Source organism: Nerophis ophidion, linkage group LG07 (assembly GCF_033978795.1).
Source record: "Nerophis ophidion isolate RoL-2023_Sa linkage group LG07, RoL_Noph_v1.0, whole genome shotgun sequence".
Taxonomy (NCBI): domain Eukaryota; kingdom Metazoa; phylum Chordata; class Actinopteri; order Syngnathiformes; family Syngnathidae; genus Nerophis; species Nerophis ophidion.
The window spans coordinates 2,839,692-2,851,823 of record NC_084617.1 but is presented as its reverse complement, the minus strand read 5'-3'; the positions used below and the strand labels follow the sequence as shown (position 1 = coordinate 2,851,823).

At 43.0% G+C, this 12,132-nt stretch overlaps 1 protein-coding gene across 6 annotated transcripts in view; it reads left to right on the top strand.

Annotated features, from left to right (window-relative positions):
• Window positions 1-12,132, top strand: part of adgrl1a (adhesion G protein-coupled receptor L1a) — a 502,860-nt gene that overhangs the window by 376,993 nt on the left and 113,735 nt on the right. For all 6 annotated transcript variants that reach the window (XM_061905195.1, XM_061905196.1, XM_061905201.1 and 3 more), the window contains 3 exons: window positions 1,168-1,375; window positions 6,371-6,635; window positions 10,442-10,769. In XM_061905195.1, the coding sequence (XP_061761179.1) occupies window positions 1,168-1,375; window positions 6,371-6,635; window positions 10,442-10,769 (801 nt within the window). The remainder of the gene's footprint in view (window positions 1-1,167; window positions 1,376-6,370; window positions 6,636-10,441; window positions 10,770-12,132) is intronic.

The following is a 12,132-nucleotide window of genomic DNA, read 5'->3' as shown; positions in this document are numbered from 1 at the left end:
TATTCGACCCTCAACTCATTCCACCATTCTGGAAATTCAAACTACCCTTTTTCAAAGTTCAAATAAACCCCTGTCTTTCCCTAAATTCCCTAATACCATTTACCAAATAATAATAATAATAAGACCCAAAATTCCAACACCAACCACTCCAACTCATTCAGACCATTCAAGTTTTTTTCACTATTTTCAAAAAAATTCATGCTTTTCCCGAAATTCCCAATTTTTATCTGAACTTCCCATTGAAGTCAATGGAACATTCTTCAAAGTTCCACAACTCCCACATTTTTCATCTGATTCCAACTGTTCCAACTTCAAAATATTCAGCCTGTTCAGGAATTGTGTGCAACAATTCTAAAACAAATTCCCGGAATTTTTAAAATTTATTTTATTTTATTTTTTTCATTTTCCCTTTTCTAAATGAATTGGCCATTTTTCAAACGTCCACATTTCCCACATTCTTCAAACCGTTCCACATTCAACACATTCCACACATTCCAACTGTTCCAACTTCAAAATATTCATTTTGTTCAGGAATTGTGTGCAACAATTCTAAAAAAAATCCTGGATTTTCCAATTTATTTATTTATTTTTTTAATTTTCCCTCTTTTAAATGAATAGGCCCTTTTTCAAATTATTCGACCCTCAACTCATTCCAACATTCTGGAAATTCAAACTACCCTTTTTCAAAGTTCAAATAAACCCCTGTCTTTCCCAAAACTCCCTAATACCATTTACCAAATAATAATAATAATAAGACCCAAAATTCCAACACCAACCATTCTAACTCATTCAGACCATTGACGTTTTTTTTACCATTTTCAAAAATATTCTCGCTTTTCCCAAAATACCCCATTTTTTTCTGTACTTCCCATTGAAGTCAATGGAACATTCTTCAAAGTTCCACAACTCCCACATTTTTCATCTGATTCCAACTGTCCCAACTTCAGAATATTCCGGGAATTGTGTGTTCTACTTAATTCGGAAAAACCAAATCCCAGGATTTCAGTCCAACTTCAGCATTGGAACATTCACACACAAGTCCTTCAAGGATGACCTCATCCAGTTGTCTCTGTCCTCCTCTCCATCTTCATGTCCTCGACTGTCCACAATCTTGACTTCACCTCCTCTCTCCTTCTGCTTTCCAACCTTTGTCTCTGTGTCCCACAGTCTTTGTGTGTCCGGGGACGTTGCTCCGAGTGCAGGCGCCCAGCTCTTTGCAGGAGGCGGAGCACCAGGCGGGGGCGTGGTGCAAGGACCCGCTTCAGTCCGGGGACCGCTTCTACGTCATGCCCTGGACCCCCTACCGCACCGACATGCTGTTTGAGTACGCGTCCTGGGAGGACTTCAAACAGAACCGAGTCACCACCACCTACAAGTAGGCATCAAACTGCCCATGGATCCATTTCTTTGCCCCGTTTTCCCGCCACACTTGTAGGAGACTACAGTCGTGGTCGAATGTTTACACACACTTGTAACGAACGTAATGTCTTAGCTGTCTTGGGTTTGACCACAGAAGTTTGTCCTTGTGGTGTCAGAGGAGACAAAAATGGAGATGTTTGGCCACAATAGCCAGCAATAGGTTTGGAGAAGAAAAGGCAAGGCCTTTAATCCTAGGGACACCATGCCTACCGTCAAGCATGGTGGTGGTAGTATTATGCTCTGGGCCTGTTTTACTGCCAATAGAACTGCTGCTTTAAATGTGACAATGAAATAGGAGGATTAGCTCCAAATTGTTCAGGACAAGCTAAAACCATTAGCCTGGAGGTTGGGTCTTGGGCACAGTTGGGTCTTGGGCACAGTTGGGTCTTGGGCACAGTTGGGTGTTCCAACAGGACAATGACCCCAAACACACCTCAAAAGTGGTAAAGGAATGGGTTAAAGGTTTTAGAATGGCCCCCAACCCACAACAGTCCTGACTTAAATGTGTGGACAATGCTGAAGAAACAAGTCCATGTCAGAAAACCAACACAGCTGAAAAAAAAATTCACATGGACAAAGATAACATCTTCTGTAGGAAAGTTCTGTGGTCAGATGGAACTAAAATGGAGCTGTTTGGCCACAATACCCAGCAATATGTTTGAAAAAGAAAAATCAAGGCCTTTAATCCTAGGGACACCATGCCTACCGTCAAGCATGGTGGTGGTAGTATTATGCTCTGGGCCTGTTTTACTGCCAATAGAACTGCTGCTTTAAATGTGACAATGAAATAGGAGGATTAGCTACAAATTGTTCAGGACAAGCTAAAGTCATCAGGCTGTAGGTTGGGTCTTGGGCACAGTTGGGTGTTCCAACAGGACAATGACCCCAAACACACCTCAAAAGTGGTAAAGGAATGGGTTAAAGGTTTTAGAATGGCCCCCAACCCACAACAGTCCTGACTTAAATGTGTGGACAATGCTGAAGAAACAAGTCCATGTCAGAAAACCAACCCATTTAGCTGAACTGCACCAGTTTTGGTGAAAAATTCACATGGACAAAGATGACATCTTCTGTAGGAAAGTTCTGTGGTCAGATGGAACTAAAATGGAGCTGTTTGGCCACAATACCCAACAATAGGTTTGGAGAAGAAAAGGTGAGGCCTTTAATCCTAGGGACACCATGCCTACCGTCAAGCATGGCGGTGGTAGTATTATGCTCTGGGCCTGTTTTACTGCCAATAGAACTGCTGCTTTAAATGTGACAATGAAAAACGAGGATTAGCTCCAAATTGTTCAGGACAAGCTAAAATCATCAGACCGGAGGTTGGGTCTTGGGCACAGTTGGGTGTTCCAACAGGACAATGACCCCAAACACACCTCAAAAGTGGTAAAGGAATGGGTTAAAGGTTTTAGAATGGCCCCCAACCCACAACAGTCCTGACTTAAATGTGTGGACAATGCTGAAGAAACAAGTCCATGTCAGAAAACCAACCCATTTAGCTGAACTGCACCAGTTTTGGTCAAAAATTCACATGGACAAAGATGACATCTTCTGTAGGAAAGTTCTGTTGTCAGATGGAACTAAAATGGAGCTGTTTGGCCACAATACCCAACAATAGGTTTGGAGAAGAAAAGGCAAGGCCTTTAATCCTAGGGACACCATTCCTACCGTCAAGCATGGTGGTGGTAGTATTATGCTCTGGGCCTGTTTTACTGCCAATGGAACTGCTGCTTTAAATGTGACAATGAAATAGGAGGATTAGCTCCAAATTGTTCAGGACAAGCTAAAACCATCAGGCCGGAGGTTGGGTCTTGGGCGCAGTTGGGTGTTCCAACAGGACAATGACCCCAAACACACCTCAAAAGTGGTAAAGGAATGGGTTAAAGGTTTTAGAATGGCCCCCAACCCACAACAGTCCTGACTTAAATGTGTGGACAATGCTGAAGAAACAAGTCCATGTCAGAAAACCAACCCATTTAGCTGAACTGCACCAGTTTTGGTCAAAAATTCACCCTAACATCTTCTGTAGGAAAGTTCTGTTGTCAGATGGAACTAAAATGGAGCTGTTTGGCCACAATACCCAGCAATAGGTTTGGAGAAGAAAAGGTGAGGCCTTTAATCCCAGGGACACCATGCCTACCGTCAAGCATGGCGGTGGTAGTATTATGCTCTGGGCCTGTTTTACTGCCAATAGAACTGCTGCTTTAAATGTGACAATGAAATAGGAGGATTAGCTCCAAATTGTTCAGGACAAGCTAAAATCATCAGTCCGGAGGTTGGGTCTTGGGCACAGTTGGGTGTTCCAACAGGACAATGACCCCAAACACACCTCAAAAATGGTAAAGGAATGGGTTAAAGGTTTTAGAATGGCCCCCAACCCACAACAGTCCTGACTTAAATGTGTGGACAATGCTGAAGAAACAAGTCCATGTCAGAAAACCAACACATTTAGCTGAAAAAAAAAATTCACATGGACAAAGATAACATCTTCTGTAGGAAAGTTCTGTTGTCAGATGGAACTAAAATGGAGATGTTTGGCCACAATACCCAGCAATAGGTTTGGAGGAGACAAGGTGAGGCCTTTAATCCTAGGGACACCATGCCTACCGTCAAGCATGGTGGTGGTAGTATTATGCTCTGGGCCTGTTTTACTGCCAATAGAACTGCTGCTTTAAATGTGACAATGAAATAGGAGGATTAGCTCAGAATTGTTCAGGACAAGCTAAAGTCATCAGGCCGGAGGTTGGGTCTTGGGCACAGTTGGGTGTTCCAACAGGACAATGACCCCAAACACACCTCAAAAGTGGTAAAGGAATGGCTAAATCAGGTTAGAATGAAGGTTTTCGAATGGCCTTCCCAAGTCCTGACTTAAATCTGTGGACAATGCTGAAGAAAAGAGTCCAGAATTGGCCACAATACCCAACAAAATGTTTGGAGGACTGCGATGAGGTGGCGACTTGTCCAGGGTGTACCCAAATACAGCTGACATAGGCTCCAGGGACCCCACCCCCAAACCCAAAAGGGACAAAGTGATAGAAAATGTATGGACGGATGGATGTTTGGAGTAGAAAAGGTGAGGCCTTAAATCCCAGGGACACCATGCCTACCGTCAAGCATGGTGGTGGTGGTATTATGCTCTGGGCCTGTTTTGGAAACTCAAGACAGCCATGACATTTTGTTCTCTACAAGTCTATGTCCACTTTTGACAGTATAGATGACACCAGGCCAAAAACCTGCCCAGAGCATCACTGCGCTATTGTTACTTTGATCCCAGGAACACCACACCTACCGTCAAGCATGGTGGTGGTAGTATTATGCTCTGGGCCTGTTTTGCTGCCGATAGAACTGCTGCTTTACAGAGAGTAAATGGAGGATTAGCTCCAAATTGTTCAGGACAAGCTAAAGTCATCAGCCCGGAGGTTGGGTCTTGGGCACAGTTGGGTGTTCCAACAGGACAATGACTCCAAACACACCTCAAAAGTGGTAAAGGAATGGCTAAATCAGGCTAGAATGAAGGTTTTAGAATGGCCTTCCCAAAGTCCTGACTTAAACGTGTGGACAATGCTGAAGAAACAAGTCCATGTCGGAAAACCAACAACAAGTACCGTATTTCCTTGAATTGCTGCCGGGGCGCTAATTAATTTAAAACCTCTTCTCACTCCGGCGATTACCAAAGGCATGCGGTAAATTTAGGCCTGCGCTTAAAAAATTGAGTGTGATGTAAGGATACCATCATGAAAAGCACATTTAATAAAAAAAACGTTATTATGGTCTTACCTTTACTTATAAATGAAGTCCATGCGCTTCTCCTTCTGATCAAAAGCATCGATAACTTGTTTATAGAAGTCTTCCTTATCTTTCTTCAGTTTTAAAAGTCTCTGTCTCGATGGAGATCTTCCTTTATTACCTCCTGCTTCCATTGAAAGTCCAGTTTAGAAAAAAGTTTTGTTTTAGATATGTAATCCTCCATGTTAAAAGTGCAAGCGAGAGGAAAAAATAACGGATCGCTGCTTGTTGTCACTTCTTCTGCAGCCGAGTAGTCGCAAGAAGGATCACTAGCGCCCTCTACCACCAGGAGGCGGGAGTCATTTAATGACTCATATTTGACACACGCAGCTACGGTATATTAATAAAACATAGCTGCTTACTGTTCTTTTTAGCATATTCAATAGTTTGGACCTAAAGTCCTACTGAAAAACTCTTAATCTTCTTACCTTTATGCGATTTCAAATTATTGAAATAAATCTCCTCCATTTTGAAAATGATGACAGGTGAAGTGTCACTCGTGACGTGACGAGTTTGACCCGGTGGAAATTCTAGGCATATGCTAATTATTTGGCCAAACGAGTTTGACCCAGCGGAAATTCTAGACATGCGCTAATAAAAATTATATTTTGCGAAACGAGTTATTCCTGAGCCGGCGGTAATGCTAAAAATGCGTGTGGGCGACTCACGCTGTCGTCGCTCGGGTTCCACTGACCACCCAGGAAGGACATCTTTCTCTAGCAGGTTCGACTCTTTTATTTTTTCAAATAAAGCTTGTCTTTCGATCATGTCGCTTTTCAGCTCCTTCTCCGCTGCTCGCTTTTCAGCCGACCGCGTGCTCTTTGGCGCTCTTGCTCTTCTCTTTGCTTCTGCTCCTTGGTCGCTGCTGCAGACTCTCCAACTCTTTCTGCCCCGATCTCTCCTCCTTCTCCCCTTTCATACAGCGTGAGGAGATATGTTGATTGTTTCCCGGTGTGCGAGCCACGCACCTGATCTCGCTGGTAGAGTCGCTCCCGGCACGCCCCAGCTCTCCGCTCAGCCGCAGTCTCCGCCTCCTTGCCGCCATCTTGGGCAGGGCAGCAGCGTGCAAATAAGAGTTGTAGAAATGATTGGAAACTCAAGACAGCCATGATGTTCCTCACAAGTGTACGCCCACTTTTGACCAGTCACACCATCTTCCCCGCAGGTTGCCGAACCGAGTGGACGGCACGGGCTTCGTGGTGTACGACGGCGCCGTCTTCTACAACAAGGAGCGCACGCGCAACATCGTCAAGTACGACCTGCGCACGCGCATCAAGAGCGGCGAGGCCATCGTCACCAACGCCAACTACCACGACACCTCGCCGTACCGCTGGGGCGGCAAGTCCGACATCGACCTGGCGGTGGACGAGAACGGCCTGTGGGTGATCTACGCCACCGAGTCCAACAACGGGCGGCTGGTGGTCAGCCAGGTGGGGATTAAACCGGGATTAGGCTGGAATCTGGGTTTAATAACAGGAAGTGGGCGGGGTCGAAGGTCTCCGGTGTGATTACACAGCAATCACATGGCAGGGAAATGTTTTTTTCCTCTTGTCCCTGAATGCATCTTTTTATTCTAAATCCATTTTGATTTCCGCACGCGACTTCCTGCTTAGTTTGTTCTTTTGTTTATTTTTTCCACCTTAAAAGTAAAACCCAACCAGTACGTTTTTAACGACACGGCAGCACATTTACAAGACTTTGTGTTGATCATCCAGGAATTGTTCGTTTTGTTTTTTTTGCTGATTCGCCTTATTTGTCTCATTCCCACATGACATTATGCTTATGTGCACACTTTCACGCTACATGAAACTCAGCAGATACACCTTCGTGTTAGCATTTATGGGCAAACATTAGTATTATATTACAAAAAATTAAATCAATAATGCTCCTGATTTTGAATGCCCCCATTTTACAGATTTTTATTTTATTTTTTTAGGGGCCGAATGTCACTTTGGGACGTTTTATTCTTTTTTTATTATTATTCTGCAGCTTTGAGCTGTAATTTGACCCCCTTGACATGCTTCAAAACTCACCAAATTTGACACACACATCAGAATTGGAGAACATTGCGATTTAATCAAAAAACCTAACCCCAAAACTAAAAATTGCGCCCCCTAGGAAGAAAAAACAGGGAAAAAAACAGCCTGTAACTTCCAGTAGAAATGTCGTAGCGACATGAAACAAAAACCTCTATGTAGGTCTCACTTAGACCTATATTTCATACATTAACGTCCTTCAGCAAAAATCAACAAGAAAATTGCAATTCTCCCTTCAAAACAAAAGTTTTGTAAAAACACTCACCTTTGCCTCTTTGAGCTGTAATTTGACCTCCAAAGTGGACACACACATCATTACGATCTAATCAAAAAACCCAACCCCAAAACTCAAAATTTTGCTCTAGCGTCCCCTAAGAATAAAACACAGACAAAACTGCTCTTAGGAAGAAAACACAGACAAAACTGCCGGTAACTTCCAGTAGGAATGTCGTAGAGACATGAAACAAAAACCTCTATGTAGTTCTCGCTTAGACCTACATTTCATATATTGACAACCCCCAGCAAAAATCAAACGGAAGTGTGCAATTCACCCTTCAAAACAAAAGTTTTGTAAAAAAACGGTCACCTTTTTTCAAAAATTATCTCCTCTGAGCGCGTTTGTCATGTCGGCTTCAAACTACCACAGGAGAGGAATTGAACCCTTCTGATTAAAAGTTGATGAAAGAGTTTTAATTACTGCTACGGTTTTGATTTTATCAGCTTTTAAAGAACCGCTGCGCTGGAAACCATTTCAAAGATGGCCGCCGTGCGCAGACACAGTGAGTGAGAGGTTTATTTTTTTCGTTTTTTTTCTGTACCGTCGGCTGCTGTTGCGCACGCACCAACATTTGTGAGGAAGGGGCTGTGATCGTCTATACCAAGATGGCTGCCTTGTGTTTTAAAGTTGCCGTTTGCCTTCATATCGTAAAAACAACCGTCCAACATTTTACAACTAATTGTAAACTTATAGGTGCCGACCATCAGGGCAGAGTTGTGATGAGAGAGTGTGTCGATGTTTAGATATTACGCCGAGTTGGTAAGTTTATCTGTTTGCTAATAGTAGCTACTATCCATCCATCTTCTATCGCTCATCCGGGCTTGGGTCGCGGGGGCAGCAGCCAAAGCGGTCCCGTCCATCGCGGCTTACAGCTTTGATTTTTCAATGTATTTATGGGTTCTTGCTATCAACCGGAACAATAATCCCAACAATTTTGAGGACAAAGATTTGAACAAAGCTTATAACAACATAATTAGACTTCTGAACCTTGGCCATGATGTATTGATGAGATTCGGGAGTACTTGTTTGGACATAGAACATATCAATATAGTAATATAGTAGCCCCAATAGTCCCCTGGTTGAGTGTTGAAAAAAATCGTATGTATTGCTATGGCCTCTGATTTACCATGATCAAAATCAGTAGAATTCTCAGATTTGGCAATAAATGCTCAAGGACCAGTGAAATAATGTCTTTTAAAATACAAACCCCGTTTCCACATGAGTTGGGAAATTGTGTTAGATGTAAATATAAACAGAATACAATATTTTTTTTAATCATTTTCAAGCCATATTCAGTTGAATATGCTACAAAGACAACATATTTGATGTTCAAACTCATAAAAAAAATGGTTTGGTAAATTAATAATCATTAACTTTAGAATTTGATGCCAGCAACACGTGACAAAGAAGTTGGCAAAGGTGGCAATGAATACTGATAAAGTTGAGGAATGCTCATCAAACACTTATTTGGAACATCCCACAGGTGTGCAGGCTAATTGGGAACAGGTGGGTGCCATGATTGGCTATAAAAACAGCTTCCCAAAAAATGCTCAGTCTTTCACAAGAAAGGATGGGGCGAGGTACACCCCTTTGTCCACAACTGCGTGAGCAAATAGTCAAACAGTTTAAGAACAACCTTTCTCAAAGTGTAATTGCAAGAAATTGAGGGATTTCAACATCTACGCTCCATAATATCATCAAAAGGTTCAGAGAATCTGGAGAAATCACTCCACGTAAGCGGCATGGCCGGAAACCAACATTGAATGACCGTGACCTTCCATCCCTCAGACGGCACTGTATCAAAAACCGACATCAATTTCTAAAGGATATCACCACATGGGCTCAGGAACACTTCAGAAAACCACTGTCACTAAATACAGTTGGTCGCTACATCTGTAAGTGCAAGTTAAAGCTCTACTATGCAAAGCGAAAGCCATTTATCAACATCATCCAGAAACGCCGCCGGCTTCTCTGGGCCCGAGATCATCTAAGATGGACTGATGCAAAGTGGAAAAGCGTTCTGTGGTCTGACGAGTCCACATTTCAAATAGTTTTTGGAAATATTCGACATCGTGTCATCCGGACCAAATGTGAAGCGAACCATCCAGACTGTTATCGACGCAAAGTGTAAAAGCCAGCATGTGTGATGGTATGGGGGTGCATTAGTGCCCAAGGCATGGGTAACTTACACATCTGTGAAGGCACCATTAATGCTGAAAGGTACATACAGGTTTTGGAGCAACATATGTTGTAATCCCAGCAACGTTATCATGGACGCCCCTGCTTATTTCAGCAAGACAATGCCAAGCCATGTGTTACAACAGCGTGGTTTCGTAGTAAAAGAGTGCGGGTACTTTCCTGGCCCGCCTGCAGTCCAGACCTGTCTCCCATGGAAAATGTGTAGTGCATTATGAAGCATAAAATATGACAGCGGAGACTGTTGAAGGACTGAAGCTCTACATGAAACAAGAATGGGAAAGAATTCCACTTTCAAAGCTTCAACAATTAGTTTCCTCAGTTCCCAAACGTTTATTGAGTGTTGTTAAAAGAAAAGGTGATGTAACACAGTGGTGAACATGCCCTTTCCCAACTACTTTGGCACATGTTGCAGCCATGATTTTGTAAGTTAATTATTATTTGCAAAAAAATAATAGTTTACGAGTTTGAACGTCAAATATGTTGTCTTTGTAGCATATTCAACTGAATATGGCTTGAAAATCATTGTATTCTGTTTATATTTACAATTTCCCAACTCATATGGAAACGGGGTTTGTATTTATCATTTACACAACGTGACAACGTTTTGGGGTTTTGGTCGCTTTCGATGCTTCAATCAGCGAGGCTTGAGTATTGTCGCTTTTCAACATGCCGTCTTGTACATCCTTCATGGCTTTGAGCTACCGTACATGTTCTTTACATTCAGGTCAATCCGTACACGCTGCGCTTCGAGGGCACCTGGGAGACGAGCTTCGACAAGCGGCTGGCGTCCAACGCCTTCATGGCGTGCGGCGTGCTCTACGCCGTGCGCTCGGTCTACCAGGACGACGACAGCGAGGCGGGCGGAGACCTGCTGATGTACGCCTACAACACCAACCGCGGCCGCGAGGAGGCCGTCAACATCGCCTTCCCCAACCCCTACCAGTACATCTCCTCGGTGGACTACAACCCCCGGGACAACCAGCTCTACGTGTGGAACAACTACAACGTGCTGCGCTACCCGCTGGAGTTCGGACCGCCGGACCTCACCACGGGTAGGACCGTCGTCCTGGGAGACGTTCGTCAGAGCGTGATAAAGTATAAATTAGCAAGATAAACCCGGCCGGGTCGTAAAAGCAGACTAGAAGCGGCGGCGGCGGACTAGTAAAAGTTGACACTCCATAGAAAAGGAAAACTCTCGACTGTGACAGCAAATATTCTAAATGGAACGTGGCCCGCAGTCCTCAGTTTGAATGTAAATGTTCACGCGTTTATTGAGTGTCGTACATCCCCGCTTCTTTTTTAGGGTCCGCCCTGCCAGCAAAGGACTCCATGTCCTTTGCCATGGCAAGGACCCTATTGAATCTGTAGTGTTTTATTATTATTATTATTATTATTATTATTATTATTATTCCGCCGCCTCTTTGAACCTTAATTTGACCCACTGACCATGCTCCAAAACTCACCAAATTTCACACACTCATCAGAACTGGCGAAAATTGCCATCTAATAAAAAAACCAAACCCCAAAAATGAAAAATGCGCGCTAGCGCCCCCTACGAAAAAAAAAAAACAGACTGCTTGTAACTTCCGTTAGGAATGTCGTAAAGACATGGAACAAAAACCTCTATGTAGGTGTGACTTAAACCTAGATTCCCCATTAGAAATGCCTATACCCAAAATCAACAGAAATTTGGCAAAAACTCATTCAAAGCAAAATTTTCGCAAAAAATGCTATTTTTGCCTCTTTGAGCTGCAATTTGACCCCCTTAAAATGCTTCAAAACTCACCAAACTTGGCAGACACATCAGGACTGGCAAAAATTGCGATCTAATGAAAAAAAATAATAATAAAACTCAAAATTGCGCTCTAGCGCAATTTTTCAATAAAACACAGAAAAAACTGCTTCCAGGAAGAAACCACAGACATCCTTCGGCAAAAATCAACAGGAAGTTAAAAATTGCCCCTTCAAAAAAAAAGTTTTGTGAAAACCCGTCACCTTTTTCAAATCGACACTTCTCCCAGTGCGTTTGTCGTTTCGGCTTCAAACTCGCACAGGAGAGAGTTTGAACCCTTCTGATTAAAAGTATTGATCAAAGTTTTGATAAGTTCTCCGGTTTGGATTTTACGCGCCTTCAAAGAACCCCTGCGCAAATTTTCCTAAAAAATGACGTTTTTGCCTCTTTGAGCTGTAATTTGACCTACTTAAAATGCTTCAAAGTGCAAGTTAAAGCTCTGTTATGCAGACCGAAAGCCATTTATCAACAACATCCAGAATCGCCGATCCGTAATTTCACCCCCTTAACATGCTTCAAAACTCACCAAATTTTGCACACACATCAGGACTGGCAAAAAATGCCAACTAAAAAAAAAACCAAACCCCAAAAATCTAACTTGCGCTTAGCGCCCCCTAGGAAAA